At 39.0% G+C, this 27,120-nt stretch overlaps 1 protein-coding gene across 5 annotated transcripts in view; it reads right to left on the bottom strand.

The window, feature by feature from the left end:
* The window catches only part of GREB1L (GREB1 like retinoic acid receptor coactivator), a 132,151-nt gene that overhangs the window by 44,026 nt on the left and 61,005 nt on the right, over positions 1-27,120 (bottom strand). For 2 of the 5 annotated variants that reach the window (XM_030969324.1, XM_030969333.1), the window contains 6 exons: positions 16,519-16,690; positions 16,045-16,242; positions 8,886-9,062; positions 6,076-6,252; positions 4,042-4,179; positions 727-864 (listed from right to left, as the gene is read on the bottom strand). In XM_030969324.1, the coding sequence (XP_030825184.1) occupies positions 727-864; positions 4,042-4,179; positions 6,076-6,252; positions 8,886-9,062; positions 16,045-16,242; positions 16,519-16,687 (997 nt within the window). In that variant the 5' untranslated portion in view covers positions 16,688-16,690. The remainder of the gene's footprint in view (positions 1-726; positions 865-4,041; positions 4,180-6,075; positions 6,253-8,885; positions 9,063-16,044; positions 16,243-16,518; positions 16,691-27,120) is intronic. The other 3 variants (XM_030969348.1, XM_030969341.1, XM_030969356.1) reach the window with 3 other exon arrangements.

Here is a 27,120-nt window from a genome sequence, read left to right as displayed (position 1 = left end):
AGAACTGTTAATGATTTATTAGATACAACATAATTGTATTATGCACCATAAGCAATACCATGTTGTACTAAATAGCAAATGTAATACATCATGTATAAAATGATACATATATATATGCTCATGTGCATAGATAAACCAAATAAATAGATATATTTTCTTATTCAAGCATACTGTACTGCAATAAGTGTGATGATTTTTTATTGCTGAAAGATGAACCACCTAAAGTAAAAAACAATCAGATAACCCCAACAGAGTGTCAGTGTGGGACTTAGATGTCCCAGTTGAGGGTTACAATTTATTAAACACACAATAGAGAAATAAGCAATTAAAACAGCAGATATATTAAAACTCCTTAAAATAAGACTAAATTCCACCACATGTATGGGGAGGAACTATAATGGTTAGAAATGCAGAAGCGCACACAACTCTCAATTACTGAGGTAGGACTCAGCGTGATATCAAGAGGTGACATTTATGCTCTCTTACAGTTAGGAAGAGAACTCCTACCAGGATGTTAAATCTGAAAGCGAAGGTGTGGCTTAAGCTTGGGAACAGTACTAATTGCAAAAATTTCTGTGCCAAAGACTGCAAGAATATGACGGTTCTGGAGAATGCTAGTGAATGTTTTCCTTTCCCTTTTCCACCAAAAAAAGAACACTCTCTCTTCTTGGCTGTTAAGCTGATGATTCCCTTGGTTCTCAGATGTTTTGGAAAGCAAAGCCATACCTGCAGCAAATGCCTTTCCTACGAGCTGTACTGACAGAGCCAGAGGTTTCACAATGTTCTTGTTCCGGCATGGATCTTGTGTTCCACTTAAGTTAACAGCAGCAGAAGATGATTTTGCTGGACTGAACACTGAAGAATCTGAGAAGTTTTTAAATTAATGATTAAAATTTACATTTTTTTTATTACATACACATTTATCAAAACACATCTCTGCATAAATTACAAACAATTTTTTTACACTCCTAACAAATTACCATGTATCTTTCAGGAGTTTTAACAAACGCTTAACTGGGCATTTCTATAGAATCTTATAATCCACTGAACCCATGATTGATCTCTTCCACAATATTTTGCACTCGCACACACTCAAAAAATATTTTAACAGTAGAAAGGGTTATCTCATTGCTTCTCAAAACAGCCTCATGGGATAGGCAAGTAAACGCAGTTTTCTCATGGCTCACATGAGGAAGCTAAGATGAAGAGCTTATGGAACCTGCAGCCAGCAAGCATAGGGAATAAGCACTGGAATAAGTTACCTAAAAGAGGTTGTGGAATCTCCATCACCTGAGATTTTCAACAACAAGCTACTGAATCTCTGTCAGACACAGCTAAGCTTGACTAAGGGCAGAAAAAACCAAACCCAAAAACATAGCCTCCTTATAGCACTACTGTCTATAAAACTATAAAAAGCGTATGCTCATTTATAAATCTGGGTAAAAAATTAAGGGCATTTGAGCCCAAACTCTTTGCATAAATTAACAAACTTCATAGAGCCCTCTACCACAGCTAAAATCTATAAATCTTATTTTATAGAAGGATAAACTGAAGAACAAACAAATTTGAATATTTGCCCAGTATCAAACTGATTCCATCCTCTCGGCATGTAAGTCCCTCTCGGCATGTAACATCAGGCATTTCATAGCTGCAATTTACTTCAAGAAAAAAATAGCATTCAGATGCTGATACACTGGCAAATCCAAATTCTTACAACCAGAGTGAAAGAATATTAACTCAGCATCAGTCCAGAAAGGAGTTTGCAACAAGTAGGCAAAGGAGGCTAAGTTCACCTACAGATGTCCCAGTAAAACAGCCAGCTAAAGAAAACAGAAGACAAAGACCAACTTGATCTGCTAAACACATTCACCCTCAGGCCACACACCATTTGGTGCAGGAGGGTGGGAGGAAGCTCTTTGCCAGACAGAGCAACTGACATGAAGAACAAACACAGAAGCCTCTGCTGCTGCTTCCCCACCAGAAAATCTCGTCCATGTTCATAGGAAATACACTGAAAGGCTAACAAAATAGACCACCAGGTCTGGGCCCTTGGAGGGAGACAGTGGTCTGCCATTAATATGATGTAGCAAATATGTGGTGTTCAAGTTTCTTTAAAGTAAAATTTCCAGAAGCTCTGGGGATTTTTTTTTGTCCCCCATCTCTAATTGTAATACATTTTCTTGAAATTTTATCTGTGAATGTAGGTGTGGCTGGTATATGTTTAAACACCACTCTGTTACCTAATCAGGACTTATAGTTATTAAAACACCAGTTATTAAAATTCTTCATCTTTCTCTTGTAAAGCCCAGTTTCTAGTTGCTTAACATGTGAATTGAATTTTCCACTCAAGTGTCTGCCCAAATCCATATTTTTAATACTGTCTGCCTATAACTACCTACATATATATTGTGGAACCCAGAGACTGAACTGCTCACCAGAAACATTTACTCAACTTCTAAAGAAAAAAAGGGTATGAGTTGATGATGAGATGAAAACAATTTCAGAAAACAACCTGCTAATAAGTAGATTTTAAAACAACCTAGAAGCAAACTCTAGTAGAAAGAGCTTTGCAGAATCGAGGAGAGAAAAAGCCAGAAAAGCCCCACATCATAGGTGACACATCAGAATTTATGCCACTGAATAAAAGGTGCTCTCCCCCCTTCTCCCAGTCACAGGGGATTCCTGTGTATGTACGTGGCATTATCTTCACTAGGAGATAACAGGAGAAGGAGATGAAAAGGTTTTGACGAGCATGACCCAGGAGTACAAACAGTGACACACAGAAACACCGAGCAGACTGAAAATGGCAGGGAGTGATAAGGAGAAAGCCTTATATAAAAGGTGTAGCTATTAACTTGGCAGATACAATAGAAGACAAAGCTGTGTAAATATTAGAATGCTTTAGGTGCTCCAAATAAACAGGTTCTCATGCATCTGCACAGTTCTCATGCCTGGATCTGGAAGCCAAGGGATCATGAAATGAAATGCAGATGTGTTTTAACCACACTGTCATTTAATTTTACCTAAAGCATTTCACTTCCTCAACAGAGACAGGGGCAACCACCTGAGAGAAGTGCCTCTGAAAATACCAATCAGTGATTATAGTCTCATATGAATGCCTGTGTTCAGCTTTTGTTAATTACTCCTTTTGACAAACTTCCTAGGTGTAAAAAGTATTTTAACCATCTTGCTTTCTATCTGCATTTCATACTGCTTTAAAGAAACGTGTGGTTTTGGACATTCATATCAATTAATAGCAACAAGCCATTTTCGCTTGTTTTTAATTTTTCAAGAAATAGCACAAACAGACAAAAACATACAACAGCATACATGAAGCTGCAATAAAGCAATGAGGAAGAAAGCTGAAACAAAAGCATTCTGTCTACTTGCAATAAATAAATAGATACATGATATTAAGATGCTGCTTCCTTGTCAGTCAATGTCTATTTGATTTTTATATTTTCTCCTTATTTTAGGGCATTACTGATAGCTTTCTAGAATAGTTGTGAGAGACCTGTTAGCTCACATACCACAAACCCACTGTATGCATATGGGGAAATTTCAGTTCTAAGTACACCTTTGCGTGCAATAAAATTTAAATAAATAAGGAAATTAGCAAGTAAATAAAATAACATCTGGTCCCCTCTTCCTAAAAGGAGATTATTTTCCTTTTCCAGACAAATAGCCTAGTTTATATACTAAGCAAACACTTCCCTACAAACATGTCATTGAAGTTTTTTGAGACACACAAAAAAATTTAATGAAACACAGAGGTTTCAACAAGAAGGCACAGAATCAAATAAATTAATCAAAAGACCATTTAATGCTTTTACACCAATTGTTGTTTTGAGACTGATCTAACCTTCAGCCTCACCTGGGTCTTAATCTTTGCCAAAGCAAATTTTGAAAGGCATCCTCTCCAGTGTAATCTCCACATGTCTCAAGGTAAATACCCAGTTGTTTACAGCATCCCTGACCCAGCAGTGGCTGAGGTAACTTACCACCCCCAATGGTTATCTTTACAGCACTTTCAGCTCCTACCTGTCTGAGTGAACCCTGACTTGTATCCATTAGCTGATCCACCCTCTGGGGTCGCGGACGGTGACACCGAAGGATTTGGCTTAGCAGAGAGGCTAGCAGCTGATGATTGCCTGCTTCTACACTCTGCAAATGAAGCAGCTACAGTACATATTAACAAGGCCTCCTCCCAGCAGCAAAGTTCAGCAGCGCGGTGGCGAAAGGCGACAAAACGTTAAGAGCATACACAGAGCACGTACAACAAACAGCGGCAAATGGCAGCATCCAAGGAAAATACGGATTCCCAGTTTTGTCAACTTTGTCTTCTAATTAAGAAAACCTCCCTGGGGGCCACTCAGGGGGCCAGGCAAATACAGAGCAGATGCTGCAAAATGGCAAGAGCCCTCGGATCACAGCTTCCAAGAGATTTGAAGGTATTGGGCATGTCCCAGAAAACACTCGGCAACTTCTGTGGCACAACCTGTATACAAACCATCATATGTTGCCCTTTAAAAGGAGAAATTGTGCTGAAACCCAGATTTGTAATATGCTTCCACAAGCTTCAGGGAGATCTCAGCACCGTTAGTGTCTTTCTGGATGAAAACTGAGTTGAGGGAGGAGAAAGTCACCTTGAAAATCACATATTAATCCATTTTTAAAACTGAGATCTAATCAGGATTTGTTGTAAGAGAAGGGCTTAAGTGTTTAAAAGCACTCTTCTTCTAATTAGACCTATAATGTAAGTCAAGAGTGAAAGGTTACCAGATGGATGGCAGCAATATGGAGATAGGTCTTATCAAAATAATGCCCATGAGGTTGACTTTTGCTTGATTTTCTAAACTTTCATGAGTGCTCAGAACACTTGCAATTAGCATGTAACCAAAAGTGAAACCAATATCTGCTTCTTCCACATGTGCATTACTCCTGACTGCTTTTACCAGGACACACACCAACTCCAACTGCATGAGCATCAGGGAAGGGTTTCAGAAAAAAGATTCCAGAAGGAAAATAAGGCTTCCTTTATTTGGAATTTCGCTACCAAATTAAGTATTTGTGTCATTTTTGTGAAAAATGCTGTTGAAAAGACACATGCACTCTAAAGCAGTAGTTAATTATCCTTATAACAGAGAAAAGCAGCTGAAGCCAGGATCCTTTTGAGCCACTAACTGATACAAACTATAATCACTCATACAGCTCGGTGATAACCATCTCTTTCTGGTGTCATGCTGCTATTCACATGAGGATGTGACTCCTCAGATGTCTGTCAGCTCTCCTGCAGAGCTTCCCCTCTCCTCACATCAACTTTTTGGAACAACAGGGACCAGATCAAACTCTGTCTTCACTGAGTGAGACCACAGATGAAAAGGTCAGGTAGTCTGCACATAAACCAACTTGGCAGACAGTGAGTGGGTAAACCACTCTTTCCTTGAGTCTTTGCATGGTTCTAGCTCCAAAACCCTGCATCCTCCAATAAGAGAGCCCCATGGCTACCTTGCCTTGGGGTCACAAATGCACCCTCTTGTAGCACATAATATCACACAGGGTGCTCTAGTAGAGGGTAAGACCAAGTGTGAAACACTGCAAATGGCAGGAGCATCCAAGTCTTTTCTTTCCCTGAGATCAATGCCCTGAGCTTTCTTAATCTTACAGCATGCTAGGTATCCTCAGCCATGAGACAGATTGGATTGCACCTGCAAAGATGAATATCAGTGGAAAACCAATGCTGCAGCCCTGGCTGTGTGCTTCAGGCACATAAAAGAATCATCAGACTGAGTAGCCTCTTTTCTTCTACCAAGATGACTGCACACTCTAAGATGGGAAGATCTAGGGCTGCCACCAAAAGTATGGGGAGATGAAAGAAGAGTGTTTACAGTCACATGGTTATTATTAAGACTTTAACTTCTTTGGCAAAATCCAAACTTCCAAGAAATCAGTGAGAATTCTCCCTTCAAGCAGTTGCTTTTGAATGCATACATTTTCAACACCAACTTTCAATTTTTCATTCAACATCACCCCTAAGAGCATAAAACACAAAAATTGAATGGGCACCTTCATTACCTTTCCAGCAAATAAGGGGTCCCTTCGACAGTACACCTTGGGAGCTTCTTACTAGGTAGTACTTTAAGTGCTTCTGCTTCTTTGGCTGAGTGGTTAATTTCAAGTTGATATGATTGGAAAACTCTGTGAAGTACCGAAATCCTCTTTCTCCACAGCCTATACAATTCCCAGAAAATCCTGGAAGAAGGAAGCAGAAGATACACAAGCAGATGAAATGTCTTGTACTGTCAGCTAGGAATAAGGGCGTCTAAACCTACCTGCACATCCAGTTCCAGGGGACTGGAGGCCTCCAGCCGGCCAGTTTCTGTGGGCACAGCACACAGGTGTCAGTGTGAGCTCTTCTGAAAATCCTACATCTCTTTGGGGTGTACTGACTCATGCCAAAATCCTACCACCAGTTTTCCACTCTACACAGTGCAGAGAAGAATAACTACTTGACAGGGGGAGAACTATGTTGCCACACTGGGAAATTTCCATGAGGGAAAAAAAAGCACCATTTTTTCTATATTAAAAAACCATGGGTTCCAAATTGCAGACATCTCTCTCAAAACAGTGGCTAATTCATCCGAGCAATTTCATATGACTGAAATTAACATCCAATAAATTTTCCCTAAGGCTTCTTACATAAAATACTTTCTAAGTAAGCTGAACATTACATTTTATTACAGTCTTGAAAGAAATCACTTGATGTCAAGATTTGCATAGCCAGAGTTAGGAGTGCTTCAAAACAGTTCAAAAAACCTACAGCTTCTCAAGAAAGTAACCATTTTGGGGACAAAGACTGTTTTCTGCAATGTTCCCAACAAGGTTTCACAGAAAGGGATGAAATTTTGAGTTGAGATCTGGAGGATATAATCCAGACTAAGAATTATAAGCAGCCTTGATTTTCAGTGGCATTCACAGCTGTGTTAATGGGAATCTGGCATAATGATGGCAGATTTCATAGAACAAAGCACAGAGTATGTTCTGAAATGGGTCTGCCTTAAAATCTTTGTTGTTTGAATCAGCCCTCTATTATCTAATGCTGAACAATTAAGTCCTGTTGTCTTACTTGTCATGCCCCTTATCTCTGAATTGCTTTCAACCCTTAATGAAACCGATTTTCTATGGAATATCAATAATGATTTATAAAAGTGCTAGCAGATTAATACCTAGTGGAAATACTTTATTTTTGTTTGTTTGGGTTTTTTTTCCATTTCCTAATCAGTTCAAGATCTGTAAGAGAAGACATTTTTCATTCTTGCTACTATGGTTATTTTCCACAGTGACAAACACCTTGGAGGATGCTGGTTCCTACACTCACCTATCAGCTAAAATAACAGATTTATGACAAAGATATTCAGTGTTTTTGACAAAATGCCTTATCCATAAAACTCTTAATAATTAGGCCATTGTCTTTAGCTTTACTACGCCTCATTATCAGCTTCAATGAAGATGCCAAGATGCATATTTCTTCATTCTGTTTTTCCTGGGATTGAATCATTCTTTCTTTACTCCCTTGCAGCCCACAGGATCTACTGGTGCATCTCCACAGTTTTCAGAAAGAGTAATCAGGGTCTCTCAGAGCTACAGAGTCAGTTCTTTGCTCACAAGTGCCAGTGACAGAAACTTCAGCAATCCCAGCACCTTAACAAATGAAACCAGAGAGGATGGATGGATAAAAAGCTGGGATGGAGGGGGAGGCTTACCAACAAAGACAAGCAGAACCACATTTAATCAGGTTTAAACACCATCTGCCTATCAGTTCTTATTGGTCAACTCCTGACACTTCTCCTGCTTAGCAGGGGAGAAGCTCCTCTGAATCCTGAAGTGTACCCTGTTATCCCAAATCCCCAGTCATACCAGTGAGGGCACATCACACCACAGCCTCTTTCTAACTCAAACCAGGGGCATTTCTGCCTTAGGCCCAAAGGTTTGCTGTGTATGGATTTATCAAATGGATTTAATGGAGAGGTAATGTTAAAGCACAAAACAAAGCTGTTTCCAATAGTTACACAAAATATTGGTGGTTGGCGCCAGAATTTGAGCAATGCAGTTAAATCAGGGGATTTATCCTTTGTTGAAATTTCCTTCCTGTTGAAAGTTCTTTCTGAATATATCCTAGGCAGAACAATGACTAGAGGGAGAAATTAAGGAGTAAATTCAAAACAGGCTAAAGAATCCAAAATACATTAAATCACTTCTACTAGCTTGTTAAAATGTGTACCAGTTGTGACCCAGGCAGGAAATCTAGGTGCACATAGGCCTGTCTTCAATTACCAAGAGGCATTGTTGTAAGATTTTAAACTTCATAAATGTAACAGATTATGACATAATAGGGAAAGGCAGAGAGGGGTGTCCCTATGTATTGGTTTTTGGGAAGCAAACTGCTCCCAGAACTTCTACTGAGACCAATGATCCTGGTGAAGCCAAGGGCAGAAATTAACCCTTAATTTAAAAAAAAATGAAATTATATAGTTCATTTTCAGTACTTGCATGAGCATATTTCTTCTTAAATGAAAATGCTGTAAGCTCCAGCTGAGATAAAGAGAATATGGACAGCTCACATTTAGAATGCCTGGGCTGCAATTGACTTCTGCCCACACAGAAATCTGGGAGATTCAATTGTGATTAATGGTGGAATCAGGGACTTGTTTTAAAATGGGCTTTTAAGGCAGGTTCATCTACAGATTTGATTTAATGAAGTCAGTCCTCAACATATTTCTAATAGAAATGACACTAGATAATTAGCTGAAATGACATTAGATAATTTTCAACTGGCTTTTTTTTTTCTCCGAATTATTATGGCACAAAGGAAAAAGATCTCTTACCTAAAAGTGCATTTTTTCCATGATCATCTGGCAAAAACCTCTTGTCAACAGCGCAGACTAGAATGTGCTCGGGAAGGTTGGGAGATTTGGCTCCTACTAACAGGAAACCTGCTGGGATATCAATTTGCTCCATGCACAGAGATACCAACCGTAAATCCTTGCCTGCTTGACAAAAACCTACAGAACAAAGCAAAACAAATGATAACTCTTCAGAAGAATTCATTTAATTCTCTTTGTTTTATCAGTTGCAAAAGCAAATGGCCTTTACAACTTGATGCTGTAACTGGAGTTTTCATATATCCTTTTTAAGGGAATTAGAGGAAATTGAAATAGCATCTCACCAGAACTACTAGCTGAGAGTTTCAGAGGCAATAGACAGCATTATTTTAAATATACATATTTAAACATATAAAGGCACAAAAGAAATTTAAGTGCTCGAACATTAGACATCAAATGGCTCCAAAATCCAATTTTTCAAAACCAAAATAAGAGGATAAGTTTGTGATTTAATAACAGAAAACAGCTCTCAAAACATGCCTAAGATTATTTTTTCTTTGCCAAACTTCAGTCTGCAGTTTTTTCAAGAGAAACTATTTTGTCTTAGTTGCTTGCAGAAAGCTAGCATTGATACACATAAGCAATACTAAAGTATGATAAAAATTGATGATGGAAGTTTAGTAGTGGCTACTAAAAATCATTTTATTGTATTAAAATAATTAAATATGTATTTTTAAATTCTCTACACATTTTAGAAATTCCAGCAGATAAATAAGTCACTAATTTTAGAGACATGAATCATGCTTTCTCTGCGTCTCCAGTTGAGTCTCTTGAATACTGAGTGGACTGCATGACTTTCAAGTCCCCATTTAAGGCTTTTTCCCACTTAAATACCCATATGGCCACAAAATAAGGACATAACATTGCCTCTTGGGCTTCTAATCAATGTAGAGCTAAAGCAGCAGAAGTGGGCAAAAATGGGGACCGGAGAGAGTTTCTGCTGTTCTATGCCCTGCAGTGAGCAGGTAGCAGGCTGGGTCACACAAAAAGCACAGCAAGGCATCCCAGAGCAGTGTCCAGGCTAAATAAACAATAAATAAAGAAAATCACAATCACAAGAATCAAGATTACTGTTAAATTTGGAATTACTGCAACAGCTATTAATACCTATTACTTACACTTCATTTAAAATACTACTCATGTAAATATTATTCATTGTCACAGAAATTTTAAGGAAGAAAAAAAATATCCTGGAAAAAGACCTTGTGTAAGCATGTGGTAACACAATGTGATCACAGCTTAACCAAAAGCCACCTCAGCCATTATTGATACATACATCTGTGCTGTTAGCTCCTGGGCCAAAACCTACAGCAGTTTCACCAAAAATTATGGAAGTTAATGGGTTTTGGTTTTATCTCAGCACTGTAGCATGCACAGAGCATGTGCAAAGTGGAATGCACAGAATCAGCTTGCATGAATTTCCTCACAAGCAGCAGCTTGCTGAAAACAGGGTCCAATACAGGTTCAGTCTTGTGCCTACACTCACAATCTGCTGAACCAGTTCTTGGCTGAATGGTTTCTTCACTTCTTCAATCAGCTCAGTTCCAGCAGCAGCTCATGGAAAGCTAGCTTGGATTCACTCCTCACACACACCTTTTTCCAGCCAATGAAGTGAAATGAAGCACCTGAAGTTTTCATGTATGAATCAGTGGATTATATCAACAACTTACCAATAGAAACTTACATATGTTTTAGGAGAGAAGTATTAAATCTGCATATTTAAAGCACAATTAGTTATTTTCTGATTAGGTGCCATTTGATTTTAATCTGTTAAATTCTTCTTAAGGCATGTTCTCTAAAAACATATTGATCATAGTCAAATAAGAAGCCAGGTACCAGGCTAAGTATTATCTAGACTTTTGGATATAATTTAGAAAGAAACAGTCTCAGATAAACCCAGGGAAAAAGTCCCTTCCATTCAAAATAAAATGTGCTTATTCAAATGTTTATGTCACTTGGATATTAAATCCAGAATTTTCAAAACTGACCTTAAATATTTAGGCATTCAGTGAAATCTGAGTAGCTGACATGCTTAGGAAATACCACTTTACATCTGATTTAAAACAGAAAAATTGCCCACTGCTGACAATGCGGGCAAACAGGAAATCTGTAGATAAGGATTATGAAACAGCAAATGCAGTAAGATTTCAACACAGACTTAAACCCGTGCTTTACACAAATAGCTTCTAGCCCAGTCTCTACCTAAAAATGTTCTGGAAATGGCCAGAAGCACAAATGGTGCCCAACAGGAGAAGGCTTTTGAAGGAATTCCTAGCAATAGCAATAAGCCCGGTTGTCAGTGTTGTTGCGTGTCAATACAGACTTGCTTCCTGAAGGAGCACACAACATTGAGAAGGGTGAATATCACATGAGAAGCTTTGAGCCCCTTGGGGTGCTTGAAGGTTTTGCTGCCCCAGTGAAGTGAAGTGAAGCAGTGCTCCATGACATCCCAAGTGAAAGAAAAGACTCATAGATTTATCTGGGCTATGAGCAAAACAACTTCAGCTATGCTTTGAGCAGCAGTGTGTCACCATTCTGCATCAGTCCCCAACGGAGAAGCTACAGGACAGTCCTAAGAAAAAACAACTTAACAAGTTTACAAGCACAATTCAGTTACAGCTTGCTATCATGGGAACAGCAGCCTCTTAGCTGAGAGGCCGTAGATCTTAATATACTTAATACTTCCCACCATTTAGGATATGTAGGACTGGACTGTAGAAATGCTGCATCCTACTGAAACTGCAAGCAACATCTCCAATTCACCCCCAGTATCCTCTCTTACTCAGCCAGTGCTCCCAGACCCCTTGCACGCTCCCCCTTCTCCCTCCTTTCACAATCTCCTTTGGCATCCTCCTCGGCTTTGGCTGGCGACATCTGTGGATCAGAGAGGTATGCATGTGCAGACTGGCTGGCCAGCACATGCCTCTGTGATGTTCAGCCTGTGAGAGAGCTATAATTATGTTGCTGCCCCAGGGGACTTAAGTTTGGGGACACCGATGTCATCCAAACAGCTCCTGAACTTCACAAACCTTGCTGAAATTCACTGCCTTTATAATTCACTACCAGAAATGGCAGAAAGCAGCCACCAGCTCAAAGCTCACAGGCGATTGCCAAAACCTCATTTTCTGAGGTGGTGAGATAATAAACAGGGCTGACACCAAACGGTTTCCTCTGGCTCCCCTTCTGAGAGAAAAAGGGATCCCGATGGGTGGGCAGGGAGAGAGGCAGCACACAGAGACCCTCAGAGCCTCCAGGAACTTTTCTCAGGCTCATGGAACAGCTGTCCCAGGAGAAACAGGGAGGGCTGCAGGGCCTGGCCAGCTACAGCTGGGATTTATTTCCACCAGGAGATAGGGAGAGGATGCAAATCTGCTCCTGTGCAGTAAAAGGTTTGAATTTTCCTTCAAAGACATGCAGATGGAATACTTCAAGAGCCCTTCATTATCCTTCTTTGCCTTAACTTTAAGGCCTGAAAAGCACTCTTTTAAGCTTCTGCTGCTTTTTGAAACTGAACGAGGAAATTCCACCCAAAACACACTGATTTGGAAGCAAGTAACTGCGGGGACATGAAGGGGAGATTAACCCTCTCCCTGTTACATTGTCTTTTTCTAACTAGCAAGCACCACAGAGACCCAATCTTATTTTCTTTTCTGTTTTGCATGATTTTTGCATTGGTAATTAATTATCTGTTAGAAATAATAATTTCCACATTAGGAAAGACAAGACATAATGTCTCAGTACTAGAAGAACTTGCACCGTCGATGTCTAAGACTTAGAACATTTAAAATTCATTTACATTTCATAGCTATTCATTTCTAACTGGGCTGGCACCTACATTTCTATGTCAAACAGCAGTAAAACATTTCCTATAAAGAAGAAGGAACAGCACTTTAATTTACTTGTGTACCTTTTATGAAAATGTAAGTACAAAGAGAAGAAAACATGAGTCAGTAAACCAAACCAACTTCTTTCTGTTAAATCTTTTATCGACATATAACTGCTGAACTATTAAAAAAAACAACCCAAAACAAACAACATGTTCTCACGGGATCTCAGCTTTGTTTCAAATAAGGAACAGGCACTTATATTTTAGTTAAAGATTTGCAAATACCAGGAGCAGTCACAAAAAAATTAAAATATTAACAGCTTTTACAGACAACTGCATTTCTCTGCATTAGTTTTTGCTTCTGAGAAGCACATATGCACTCTCCAACATCACTTCATTTAAAGTAACCCAGTCCCTTCTTCCTGAAAATGTATCCCCACAGTTGTCAACGACTACAAGTCCTAGAATCTTCTTAAAAACAAAACTTGAATCTCTCTTCCCTTTCCCCACTGCAAGAAGAGGTAGTTTCCATGTGGGGCACCAGCTCCTTGTTGCACTGTAATAAATGGGGTATTTGCATAAGGAATTAGCTTCCAGGAATTACATATGAATTAGGGGTCACTGTCACTCGCTATTGTAACCTCACAGTAACTGATCAGGTGTTAAGTACCTGCTTACCTAATTGCTTCTGAAACTACCTTGGCCTTTTTTTAAGCATCAGGTAAATTGAGGATTTGCTAACAAAAGAAAGGTGATACTATTGTGTTTCCCACAGCTTGCATAGAATGTTATTCCACAAATTAGAAGCAGCCTCTTTTAAAGCTACAGCAAGCACTCGGTTAAGAACAGCTTCTTGATAATGCAAGAATTTTGTTGCCTGTTTGAGATACCCATATGAAAACAAATAAATTATTTTTCTTGAAACCCTATTTTCATGGAAATTTTAGTTACAAAAATTTGTGTTGAGCAGGAAAAAAAAACAAAAACAAACCCCCAACGCCCCTGAAAATAAGTGAATTACTTTCATGACTAACAGCAAGGTTCAGTGGCAAATACAATTGCTCTTGCCAATGGGCTAAGAAGAGTTAAGACATCAAATACTAGCTGAGAAAGAATATCCAACAAACTCACTTGTGAGGCACTTATTTTTTTTAGCTGACAACTAAAACCATTAAGATCTACTTTCTGCATCCATGTGACTGACAAATGCATCTGAATAAAAAACAAGTCACCACAGAAAATAATATGATGGCTATGGCACACATCCTGAATTCAGGAAAAGCAAACAGCACAAATACCTCAAAGGAAAAAAAGATTTCATCCCACCTGATCCAAAAGGTGGGAAACAGCAAGCAGAGCTATGAACTGCAGGGTCTAGTACCAATATTTTGCTCTTGGATAAGCAATGGAATACAGGCTTAGTTTAAAGTCCAAATACAGTGAGTTCAAATGGTCTATCAGTATTGTTTAACACCCTCATAATGTTATTTACCTTTGCAATTAAATAAGTAAGATAAAGGATGCAAACAATGGCAGTGATTCTGTCTTACATCTCTGGAAGGCATACTCATGAGATGAAAGATGAGCTATCAGATTAATATCTTGTTGAGATATGGTCTGCTGTGTGAATGTTTGGGAACCAGGGCATTTTAAACAATTATGCAAAACTGTCCTAACAGATCACCAGAAGTATTTGGAAAAAAATCTGTTTTCCATTCCTTTTCCAGACACAAAAACACTACTCTCTTTAATTGGCTCCTTGAGAACATCTAAAAGTAAGGCAGATTTTGTAAACTCAGAATGGTAAACTTAAAAATGAGTAATGAACACCCCTAAAATTCTGCAGATGTAACACACAAAACTTTCTTCTAGAGTGCTTTGATCATAAAAGCCTTATAGATAAAAATCAAAATACAAAACTGCCCCTGAAAGGTCAATCCCAGGACATACTAAGAAGTTTAACATTATATACATATAATATGTGAAGTGAAAAAGGCACTGCTCCTACTGTCCACAGGAGATTTTGCAGACTTTATTGACACTTGTCCTCAACTGAGAACACTCTCCTAGGAATACATCATTTTATACTTTCTCCTTCCCTACTCCCTCAAACTGACAAGCCTTCAAAGGACAGAAAACCACACTTCTGTGTGAATAATGAATTCTCCCAACAATATTCCCCATCTTTTCACAGTAGCTAGCCAGCCCTTCTGTTCTTTGTGCTATAGGGAACGGGCAGTATGCTGTTACAGAGGGTAAATATGCTCCTGTGAGCTGCATTTGGAAGTGGAAAAGGCAAAGATGACAACACATGCTGCTAATGCCCCCCCCCCCCCAGAAATGTCAAAGAATTACCAGGGGTTGATCCTTACTTCTATAACTTCATACAACCAGATACTTCAGTAAGGTGCAAAACCATTTCAAAATTACAGCTTTTGATGAACTGTGCACAAGGAATTCATGATTCAGGGGAATATTGAATAAAAAGTCAAAAAGGCCATTGGGACCCGGTGGAAACAGTTCTTGTTTTCAGGTGTCTGAAGTCAGCAGGGAGATGTTTTAACAAGAAGCACATCTAATAACTATGAGTAGATCTTTTTTTGAGGAAGTTAAACCTTCAGAATAGCACAATTTTGGGATAAGATAAACCAATCACATCAATTTTTCTTAGGCCAAGTAGGTACACGCATAATTACCTGGTTCCTTCTTTAACACATTTAAACCCAAACAAATATAGTATGGTCAACAATTTTGCTCATCTTGAGCAACAAATCAGGGCAGCTCAGGGTAAGGAAGTATTGGCCAGCAGGCACATGGGGAAGACAAAACAGACAAGCTTCCACTACCAACCTTCTTATCACCTCAGCAGCAGAAAGTACACTAAACATCCTCCCTATTTTCCTTCTCTTCCTTCTACCCATGGAAGCAACTAAATCCAGCCTTGCCAATGTTTCAAGAATCATTTAGGGATAGACTGAGAACCAGCCATACTGATGCCAACTCAGGTAACCTCTTTGAGGAGAGTGAATCAATGAAAACCACAGACAAACAAGGGCTTTCAGAAACTAATGACGTGCCACAGCCAGTCCTCCACACTGCTTTCCAAGGATACACTAAACTTTATCTTCTCAACTGTATTTTGTCAGATCTGTGGCTTTGACTATAAACTGTATTTTCAGACTTTCTAGCTAAAGAATTTGTAACTGCAGAGAGTGCACATTATCACTAGAATCATACAGTAGTGAAGATCATACAGTAAAACAAAAGGATACCAACCATCAGTAGTGCAAGACCCTTCTGGGGCAGGTTTTTGCGAGTATGGGATTGGAGGACTACTTGAATCTGACATGTCTTCATCCTCTTCTTCATCTTCCATTTCATTAACAGTTTGGTTGGTAGAAAAGTCCAGGTTTCCATTTTGTGAATAGCGATGTACTAACTCTTTATCCAACTCTTCTACCTTTGGCTTCACATCTGAAGAATAAAAATAGAAAAAATAATAAAATAAAGATAAAAATAACCTAAAAATTAAACTTTTCAACAGTATCTCCTTTTAATATAACATTTATCTCCTTTTAAAATAACCAGTAGGCCATTCTTTCCCCTTAATGATGTCCAAGATTCAGATTTTGTCACACAATGAACTGCTGTGCAGTTTCTGCCTTTTTCCTTTTTTTTTTTTCTTTTTTTTTTTAATGAAACACCCCCCACCCTTTTCACACAAAGAAAAACAACTGAAACGTGCCATACTTTCATGGTTACCTTCCGGCAGGAAAGGAGGCTGGTCAGGATCCAGGTACAGCTGGGAGAAGATTGGCCGTGGAACAACGCTGCTGCATCTCAGAGAAGCTTCTATGGAGTTATGGAGAGCTTCTTCGAAACGGGCAGATTTCAGTTGCCCTGCATATGAATTCCCCATGATCTAAAAACACAAAGGAAACAGCTGATAAGGGGATTGGACAGAGAATGTACAAATGAAGACTGAGATCTTGCTATCATGCATGACAGTGATACAAAGTTAGCAAGAAACTATGCTGTGCAAACAACATCTTTAACTAGCACCACACGCTTGTGTTTCTCTCTCTGTCTGAGAGAGATGCATCAGAAGGATGCAAGTTCCACCAAGCTTTAGCACATCTCCAACACACTGCTCTGTGTCTTCTGAATACATGGCCTCTCAACAGCCTCAAGAACCTGCCTGGCATAAAAAAATTAATGGAGGATAGATAAAATCATTATTATTTGGCGCTTTTAGGATATTCAGGGTAGAATACAGAAGGGTACGTATAACAAAAAAAAATCTTAAAAATCAAGTTGGGCTTCATCAGTTTTTGCCAAAGAGTCTGTTGACACGATTTTTCACTTGTCAGTATGCCATTATCTAGAGAAAAACTTCACACAAAGACATCCAATAACTTGATTTTTTGCTCTTGCTCATGTTAACTGAAATTGCATGGAAGGTCAGTTTCTCTGTCTTTTCAGAATCTCTTCACCTCCTGTCTTCAATGCAATACTGCGATTTACATGTAGTCTGACCTATCAAAGGATCTAATTATAACAAAATATATACATAAAAAAAGAGAAATAAATAACTTCTAAACCACATGCAGCAAATGTAGTGAAATGTCTTTATTTGAAATTATGCTTTACACTCATAGAGTGATAACAATTATTTAAGTATCTGCTTTAACAATTAATATTTTTGTTTATATTGATGATGAACTTAGGAATTTAACTCAAGCACAAACAGACCCGTAGATCACTTCTTGGATGGCATCACACAGCTCAAAGACTGTTATATTTGTGCACCCAGCACTAGGATATGGACAGTCAAATTTAAACATTTAGTAACAGGGTGGCCATGGAAGGTTTTAAAATGAGCTAAGGAGCACCCACTGAAATATGAAATTTTCCACTTTGCTAGATCATTATATCAAATGACATTTGTTCCAAAGAAACAGCAGTCTAAAATTTTCCAATAACCAGAACACTAGACTGAACTTTCAGAGAAATTTATTTCAACAGAGAAAAGTTTTCCCAGTTAAACCAACAGACACAAAAGTACAAAACCTTATCACATTATCTTTGTTCTTCCCCTCAATAGATGGCACCTAGCCCTACAAAGAGGAAGGGACCTTGGCCAAGAAGATAAGTTGGCATTTTGAAAACCTACAGCTCTACTCCTGCTTTATCACCAGGTTGGTCAAGGTCTTCAGGGCCACCTGTAAAAAGGCAATAATCATGACAGCCACTTCCAGCAGCCTTTGAGGTCTGCTGGTGTAGACAAATATCTAAGAACTAATTATTACTACACTACTGGATACACAGGTGTGAAACAAACCAAATTATTCACCTCTAACCTGGGAGAGAGAGTCAGTTCCAGTTAGACTGGCTTTAAATAGATTTTGTGGCAACTACACTTCTCTACCCCAACCAGAGACAATACCAGATAAAATGACATTTCTTAGCCTGGCACATTCTGCTATTTCAGCAGTGAAATACCTAAGATAAGCAGATTCTCTTTTCTCTTCTATGTTTTCATTAGATTTGGAAATGGTAGGGACTGTGTACAAACACACAACTATGAAGTGTGTTAAGGAAAAAACTACACTGAAGCAGTATTAAGGTTGCAGTAGCCTAAAGCCTGTCAGGTGCCTTTGAAAAAAAGAATTTATGGAAATCTGAGTGACTGAAACACTTATTTTGCTGAAATCGGTGACGATACTTCCATAAATATAAGTGAAATCATTACAGACTTCTATTAAATTTCATGCAATAAAATTTAATTTCTGTGCTATTTATGTCAGTTATGATGTTCTTAAGGTAAGATTTCAGGAATGTATTTAAATTAAAAGACTTTAGTAAAAACACCATAATGAAAATGAATCAAAAAATCTTCAATTCCCAAAGCACAACCTCTGCATGAAGTCCGTTCATTCCCCATGTTTTCTACAGCCCACCTGTTGTATGAAATCTATGACAACTATTATAATTTTGATTGGAAGCTACTAATAAAGCATAGCACACACAGAGCAAAAATGCTGGCAATTTGATTTGCTTCCCTGGCATCTCTACAAGGAGACTTGCCTGCGGATGGAGATTGCCACAGATTTACCAGAGAAATGGTCAATGGTTAATGCTACCAGAGGATGTTTCTAGCTTGCCAAGAGAAAACAAGCTTGATGGTGGAAATGCCAAGAAAGGCTCAGGAAGCACGGCTTGTGTGAGTTCTGGTCCCTGCAGTGAGGGAGCAGGGCGGGAGGAAGGCGTGCAGGGATGCAGGGATGTGCCTGTGCAGGATGGGGCAGGCAGAGGCGGCGGGGCAGGGTGGCCGCGGGTCTTGCTGAGCTCCGGCTGAGGCAGCTGGGAGCCCTGGAGAACAGCACGGGGCAGCTGATTTCCTAACACTGCCTGAGGCCATTAGAGCAGCTGGGCCTCATTTGGAGTTCAATAGAGCTGGGGAGGGGAGAGCAGAGGCTTTTCCTTCTGCAGGGGAGAGGAGGTGGCAAGACCCTGCAGCAGTGAGCTGCTGCCTGGGTCAGGTTGTGCTTGATCCAGCCTCCCCAGAATTGGAGCATCAATACAAGGGAGTAACTCCTTAGTGTGTCTGCACTTAGTTCTAGCCCTAAATGCCTGGTGCAATTAGGAAATGGTTAGTTTTCCTCCACACAGTGTAAATGGGAGCACACCTCAGCAGCAGCAGAGGAGAGGGGAGAACATGCTTTAAGTGGACTCCAGTGTGCTGAGGGGGCTTGAGGAGGCAGCAGAGCCTGGAGGAAAAATAAATTGATGGAATTTAAAGGAGGCAAAAAAACCCCAAAAAACAAAAAAAAAAAAAAAAAACAAACCAAACCACCAAAACCAAAGAACATTTCTCTTATTAACACATGTATCTGCCATATCTGCATTTAAATATGACCAAAGCCAATGATTTACTATAACTAAATTAATGTTCGTTGTTTAAAAATTACCCAAATAATATGTCTATCCAACATTCATATATGAGGTCATTTGGTAAAAAAAAAAAACAAAACAACAAACCAACCCCTCTTGCTTTTCATAGTGAAATTAAGATAAGGTTTTCTTAAAATTCTGCCCATCTGATGATACATCAGTGAGCTCGGGAGGATGTGGGAAAGACATTCCATTGTTGAGTTCATCTGAGCCAATCTGACATAGTGACTGAGAAAACAGAGCTGGACTTGACTCAGGAGCTCTTCCCTGATCTCACAAACCTGTTTTTATGCTGCCAACTCTGGCACATCAGGGCTCACCCTCGTGTCCATTGTTCCACACCCAGCAACATGGCATGGAATTCTGCTGGAGCCTACCTGTGTGCACTGAGACGTTTCCAGTGCGCAGGAGGTTTGGTGAGAGGGTAAATAATCATTTCCATATCTACCTGCACACTAATTGTAGCTAACTCAGCTCAGAGCTGGTTAGATTCCTGGCAATGAGCCATCTGCACATCTCTAATTCAGTTTTCCAGCACTCATCTTTCCTTTTACCTGCACCACTGGATGGATCCCAGTGTAATTCTTGAGTTGCCTACTTCTCTTGACAACATTTTAAGTTCTGTTTTGGATTGAACTCTACAGAATGTTAGTATGTGCAAAGTGTATGTGTATTTAGCTGCTATACTTTTTCCTTCCCCACCACTCTACCAAGGAAGGAGGTCCAATTTGGCAACACTCCTAAGGCTTCCCCTCTCCCTCAACAAGTTTCCCACTGTACACAGATGAATTTTATTTAATTTCCTTAAAACTTACTATGGGGATTAGAAGACATTATCAGAATTGAATAATTTCAAAATTAAATCTGAAAGAAAACATGAAATAATAGGGGAATTTCCTAAAATTTAGATCACCCCCACCTCCAGGCTCTATCACTCTCAGTGTTCTTTGAAAAGATTCAGATACTAAAGCACCACCCAGCACATCTCCATTTCTGCTGTGCTTCTACAAAACCAATTTCCTAAACCCATTTCAAGCTTTCTTTGCAGTGGCCCATCACTGAACTAGAGGATTAACGATGAGATTTGCTGGAGTGAGAGCTGCCTTAAAACAGAGCTGGAAGGCAGCCCTCACATTTCCATCTGTCTCCTTACAAAGACACACCAACAAGGCAACTGGGAAATGCCTCTAACCTGACCACAGGTAAAGGAGGATTACTGCTACAGCTTTAAATAAAACAATTAATATGGGTATTCATTGTGGAAAGCAGAACTACAATTACCATGAGCTTCTATCAAAGCAGACAGAAATGGAAATTACAAAAGCAAAATTTCAAAGAGAATTGATTTTAACACTGCATCACTTCACTGTGTGGTGAAGGACTCAGGGAAATTCTAATCACTCTTTCAAAGACAGAAGCTGAATTTACAAAAAGGCCTTGTCAATTCAAGCACATAATCTTGTTCCATGTGGTCACCCAGGTTTCAAAAGATCTGTGCAGAAACATGACATGAGATGTTTGAGAAAAACCAGAGCCCAGGCCCAGCAGTGTGTAAGCACAGTAACCACTACCCACTTTTAGACAGAAAAAAAGATGACTGTGCTTCTTTGCATTAAAAAAAAAAAAAGTCAAACAAAAATAAAAGTCACCTCTGAAAAGTGGATCATGACTCAATAACTCCTGGGAGCCAGAACTGCACATTGAGTTGAAGGCTCTGCTAGTAAAAATATAATCAGATCATTCAGTACACCAGATACCACATATTTGGCCTCCAGGTGGGTCATGACCCCAGAGACTTTAAAGGAGAGGAACCGAACGGGAGGATGAGGGAGGGGGTGAGTGTTGTTGTTATGGCTTAAAGCAATTTCACAATTACCTGATAGCGAATGATGAATCTGATGCAAACACCCTCCATTAAGTCAGCTCTATCAAGTCCTTACTTTGTGTTTAACCTAATAATGTAATTGTGTTCTCCAAAACACATAATCTGGCTTCTGATCTGGCCTACCCCACAGAGAAGTTTCTCTTCAAAGGAAAAGAAAGCAAGTTCCTCCACAAAGGCACTGCCAGGCCCAACACAGCTTCTGTATCTCAAAGGGTTATCTCAGGCAAAGAGAGAGCAGGCATCTATTTGTGCTGCAGAAAAACTGAACTGGTTGTTTCAGGTACAGCTAGTGTTTTTGATTGTTTACATCATTCTTAGTCATGTTCTGGGAGTATTATTGTTTCCCATTAGAGCATCACTAGGATGTACCCTGAGCATGCATACAGCAGAAAGAATGTCAGGTAATAATGACAATAACAAATATATACACTCACTAGAAGTGCAGACTTCAAAGTCAAAAGTCTATGTACAGCATCAACGGTAGCATTCAGTGGGGAAGACTTATGTGTGACTCAAAACAAGATTTTAAGGTGAAGTAGAAACCTTATTTAATAACTACTGTAAGATCCCTCTTTCTCCCTCCTCACAGTCTTTTCAAGGTTTTAAAAGGTTTTTAAGGTTTTAAGGTCTTTTCAAGGTTTTTTAAACCCTGTTTTGTCTTCATTAGGGATTCAAACTCAACTGTAAAAGAGCTTACAGTCTTATGTAGCAAGTGACAGATAAATAACTCATTCACAATGTCTTTCAAAAGAAATTAATTATTAGTTTGGATTCACCCTATTTACAGTGCACTTTCCTCTCATCTTTATTTTTAATTTTATTTTTAAGAAAATATTGTTTGCTTTCAATACCATTTAGAGTCTCATCATTCAGTCTAATGTTGCCACTACTGTGTAAAAGTAATGGGAAGGATCAAAAACACATATTTTTTCCTGACAAGGTTCTTTCTCTTATTGCTCAACTAATGGTATCTGTACTTGGAGTATTGCATCAGATTATCTGGGATTTGGAGAATTCCTTGCACAGAGACAGAAAAATGCATATACTACACAGCCAAATGCAGGATGGTGGAAGAGGGCAGCTGCTTCCCCACAACATCAAACAGAAAGCAAATCACAAGTGGTCCTAATATGGAGACTGCTATGCCCTTACTGCTCCATCCCTTCTACCCCAAGACCATTCCTACAGTCCTCAGGATCAGCACAAAACAATAAACGTACTAAAGGTAAAATTAACACCTGGATGCAGGATGGTGTTACTAAGTAGAGCTTACATGAATGAACTTCAAATCACCCCCAAGTGATTTAAAGCAAAAATTTAGGTCTGAATTGCAGATTTAGAAATTCAATGACCTGAGAGTTTTCAGCTTCACAGGATAAACCAGCAGTGATGTGACATTGAGGCTGGCAAAAGAAAAGCACCAAAAATAGCAACTGAAACACCATCTCATCTCTTTTACCTCAAGTTTGAAATGTTTCTTTAGGTCTTTTTAACAGTGTTATCCACTGAGCTGTGCACACAAAGAGCAGTTTACAATCACAATCAAACACAGAGTACACTGAGAGGCACAATGGTACAGAAGTCGCTGCAAACTGAGCTCAAGTCAAGTTTTACAAAATGGCCCTGGCTTTACTTTTCTCCAGATTATGGCTCCCACTCAGGAAAAAATATATGCTGCATTCTAGATGGGTTAAAAATCTTACAACACAGTGAGGGAAAAACTGGTGCAGCCAGTGCACCAACACATTCCTCCAATGAGGACTGAGGTGATTTAAGATTAAGCATGTACCAAGCTTCATTTGATGCCATTTCCTAAAAAACCAGATGTAATAAGCAGATGAAGGAAAACATATAAAAGCTTTCAGGAGTTAATTATGTGGATTTAGCCTATTCTGACTGCAAAGCTTTTGGAGTCCTTTCAAATGGTTATGAAATGAGCAGATAAGTTACTGTGGAGGTTTTGTAGGGTTTTCTAAATAAATTAGTAGAAGACGGAGCAAATACTTTTATGCTGCAGGGACCTTTCAGAGTATACATAGGAAAAGGAACATTACTATGCACCCTGAACAAAAGGGATGCACTTCTCTTTCAATACAAAAACCTTCAGGAGGGGAAAAAGTGTTATCAACCTACAACCATCGCTTTCGATTTTGAAGTTTATGTACTGTTAAAAGACTTCATTATTTTAAAAGGAGTATATGCTCACAGAGTCATGGCAGGGATGGCACAAATAAATCACCAAGGAGCACTTTTGAAAACCTCAGCCTGCCTCCTTAAAACATGCATACATAGCTTTCCTGACTTACGTTTTCTGTCCTAAATCAACAGGACTATTAACCGCATTATTAATGCCAGTGCAATGCAACAAAATCAGCAATGATGCTTAATCGTAGCTACAGGATCAAGACCTATTTTGGTTGTGTAATTTTGATTTTGCAATTAGTAGCAGACACGAATTACAATTTATTCTTCCAACAACCTGGCCTGTTCACACAGTCAGACAGTTATGTTTGAATCACCTTCCTGCCCATCAAGATCATGGAGAAGATCGTCCTGGAAGCTGTGCTAAAGCACATGGAAAATGAGGAGGTGGCTGATGACAGCCAACACAGCTTCACTAAGGACAAATTGTGCCTGAAAATTTGGTAATCTTCTACAATGGGGTAAGAGTGGTGGGAAGGGATCCCATGCAGAAGGATCTCACAGGCTTCTCCAGGCTTCACAGGATCTCACCACTTCTCAGTGGTCCCATGAAAACTTCATTAAGGTCCTGCACCTGGGCTGGGACAACCCCAGGCCTAAATACAGGCTGGATGGGGAATGGACTGAGAGCAGCCCTCAGGAGAAGGACTTGGGGGTGTTGGTTGACAGGAAGAGCAACACGACCCAGCCATGTGCACCCGAAGGCCAACCGCATCCCGCTCCATCGAAAGCAGCGTGGCCAGAAGGCCAAGGGAAGGGATTCTGCCTCTCTGCTCTGCTCTGGTAAGACCCCATCTGCAGTGCTGCATCCAGCTCTGGGGTCTCCATCATACTAAGAATGATGCAAAGTTGCTGGAGCAGGTCCAGAGGAGGGCCATGAATAGGAGAGAACCTCTTCTGTGAGAAGAGGCTGTAAGAGTTGAGGCTGCTCAGCCTGGAGAAGAGAAAGCTCCAGGCAGACCTCCAGTGCTTAGGAGAAAGCTGGAGAGGGACTTCTGACAAGGGCAAGGAGTGATAGCACAAGGGGAAATGGCTTTAAGCTGAAAGAATATAGATTTACAGTAAGTATTAGGAAGAAGTTCTTCGCTGTGAGGGTGGTGAGGCTCTGGGTTGGAACTAGATGGTCTTGAAGTCCCTTCCAACTCAACCCATTCTATGATTCTATGAATTCATTTAGCTACCACTTTTAATAACACAGCAGATAAAATTAATATAGTATGTAAGCAACTAACATAATAAAATAAGAACAAATTCTTCAAATAATGTATTCAAAATTAGTAACTGTTCTCAAACCCAATACATTTTAATTGAAACTTAGTTATTTTTATATACTTTTCATATACATAAGTGTTTAGTCACAACATATATTCTGTTAATACACAGATCTTATTGTAAGTTATTAGCTAACAACTATGTTTAGTATTTACCAATTAAAACAAAGTATTCAGAAGCATTAGAGATATAAAATCTATTTAGGTAGTTTACAAAAATCTATGAAGTAAATTATATTCTCAGATGCACCCATTAATTTAAAGCTTTGTTTCTAATTATGATTTAATGTTAATTTCAAGAGAACACTGTCTAATATTCCACCATTAAAAAAAAAATTCCATAACTGGGAAGCTCAGTGAATGGTCTTTCTAAATAAACACAAGTCTGTGCTTGTCACCAATTTTAACGCTGGTAATTATCACTAATTGCTGACTTTTATGAATTATATTTTTGTTTGGTTTTTTTTTTCCAGTTGCTTCTATCCTGAGAAATTGAAAGGCAAAGTCACCAATGTTTCAAAAGAGCCATGTAATGCCATAAAAAGAAGCAATCACAATGGCATCTCAGCTGGCATTGCTCGTGAAAATGAGAGGAATGATCATCTATTAAGCACTGTAGGACTGGGCACCTGGAAGCTGAGCACTTCACCAACAATCCCAGGCACGCTTCAAATGCCTTATCAATTCAGTTCGTGGACCAACTCTTCATCACAACTGGACTAACAAAGACCCCCATATGAAGCTAATGATATTGAAGTAATTTCCAGCCACTGAGTTTGCTCAGCTTGTGTTTCTTTTTTTCCTGCAAGTTGTCTCTACACCAGTTCTCCTGATCTGCTTTCAGAACTCAGTACTCTTCATATTCACCTGCCTGGTGCTGCCTTCAGTAGGACTATGGAGTAGGACTGTGCCTTATGGCTTAGCATACATATATGTATTATTTATTTAAGTATGTAAATTATTGTAAATACTTAGGCCACCGGGCTGCAAAATTTTAAGTTTTAAACATCACAGCTTATGCTAATTATTTATTATAGGCAGAAAGTACCATTTGTGTAGGAACTTATGCTTGACATTTTTAAAGACTGCTCACCAAGATGACACTACTTGATAGGAAACAGCAAAAAAAAATCCCTATTAAGATACAGAAAATAGAAGCTAAAATGTAATCCATTTTGACACATCTCAACATAAGATTGTACAGCATTAAAAAGAAAATCCTTAATAAAGATAATTTTAGATATGTATATCTACAATAAAAGCGGTTTTCCCCATGTTCTTTTCTTTTCTTTTTTTTTTTTTAAAGTTTTCTCATGTGAAAGTGCTGCTAAATAAGAGAGGAAAAGATATTTTTATTGCCAAGCAATATAAACAAATCGCTATTCATTTCACAGAGACATTAGTGGTTCTGATAGTTCTCAGTTCTTGAAACACATACAAACTGACACTAATAAAAATAAAACTTTCTGAATAATAGCCATAATGGTAATACAGATTACATTGGCTCTTAAAACTTCCCAAACAAAGATGACCCAATTCTCCACAAATACCCACTTAATACTTTCTTTTTCCACCATATTCATCTTATCTGATCCACGTTCTAGTTTCTGACAGCTGCAACAGGCTAAAAATAAAGCCCTGGAGTAAAACTTTGTTGACTCCAACCTTTCTTTTGCTGCAAGCAAACTTTCTTTCCCCCATGAAGCTGGCAGAGCTGGAGATGTACCATGGCACTTCTTCAAATATGCAACTTGAAAGTAATTTCAGGGTTACCAATAAAAAAAAAAGAAAAAGAAAAAGTCTCTGCAGCCAGAACGTGTCTCTGACTCTGTATAAAGGGTAACACCCTGCATCCAAGTGACTCATGCATGGCATTTCCCCCTTCTCCTTCACTTGTAAAGTGCATAATTCTGCCAAAAGCACCATCAAGCTTTGTTCCTCTCCCTCTTCAGATAGATTATTGAAAGAATCCCTAACACAGATTTCTAGATTTAAAAATAAAATTTAATCAAAAAGAAATAAAGTCAGCTTTAAGTAATT

This window comes from Camarhynchus parvulus, chromosome 2 (assembly GCF_901933205.1).
Source record: "Camarhynchus parvulus chromosome 2, STF_HiC, whole genome shotgun sequence".
NCBI classification, from domain to species: Eukaryota; Metazoa; Chordata; class Aves; order Passeriformes; family Thraupidae; genus Camarhynchus; species Camarhynchus parvulus.
Note: the sequence above shows the minus strand (reverse complement) of the source record. Positions and strands in the feature narration are given on the sequence as shown.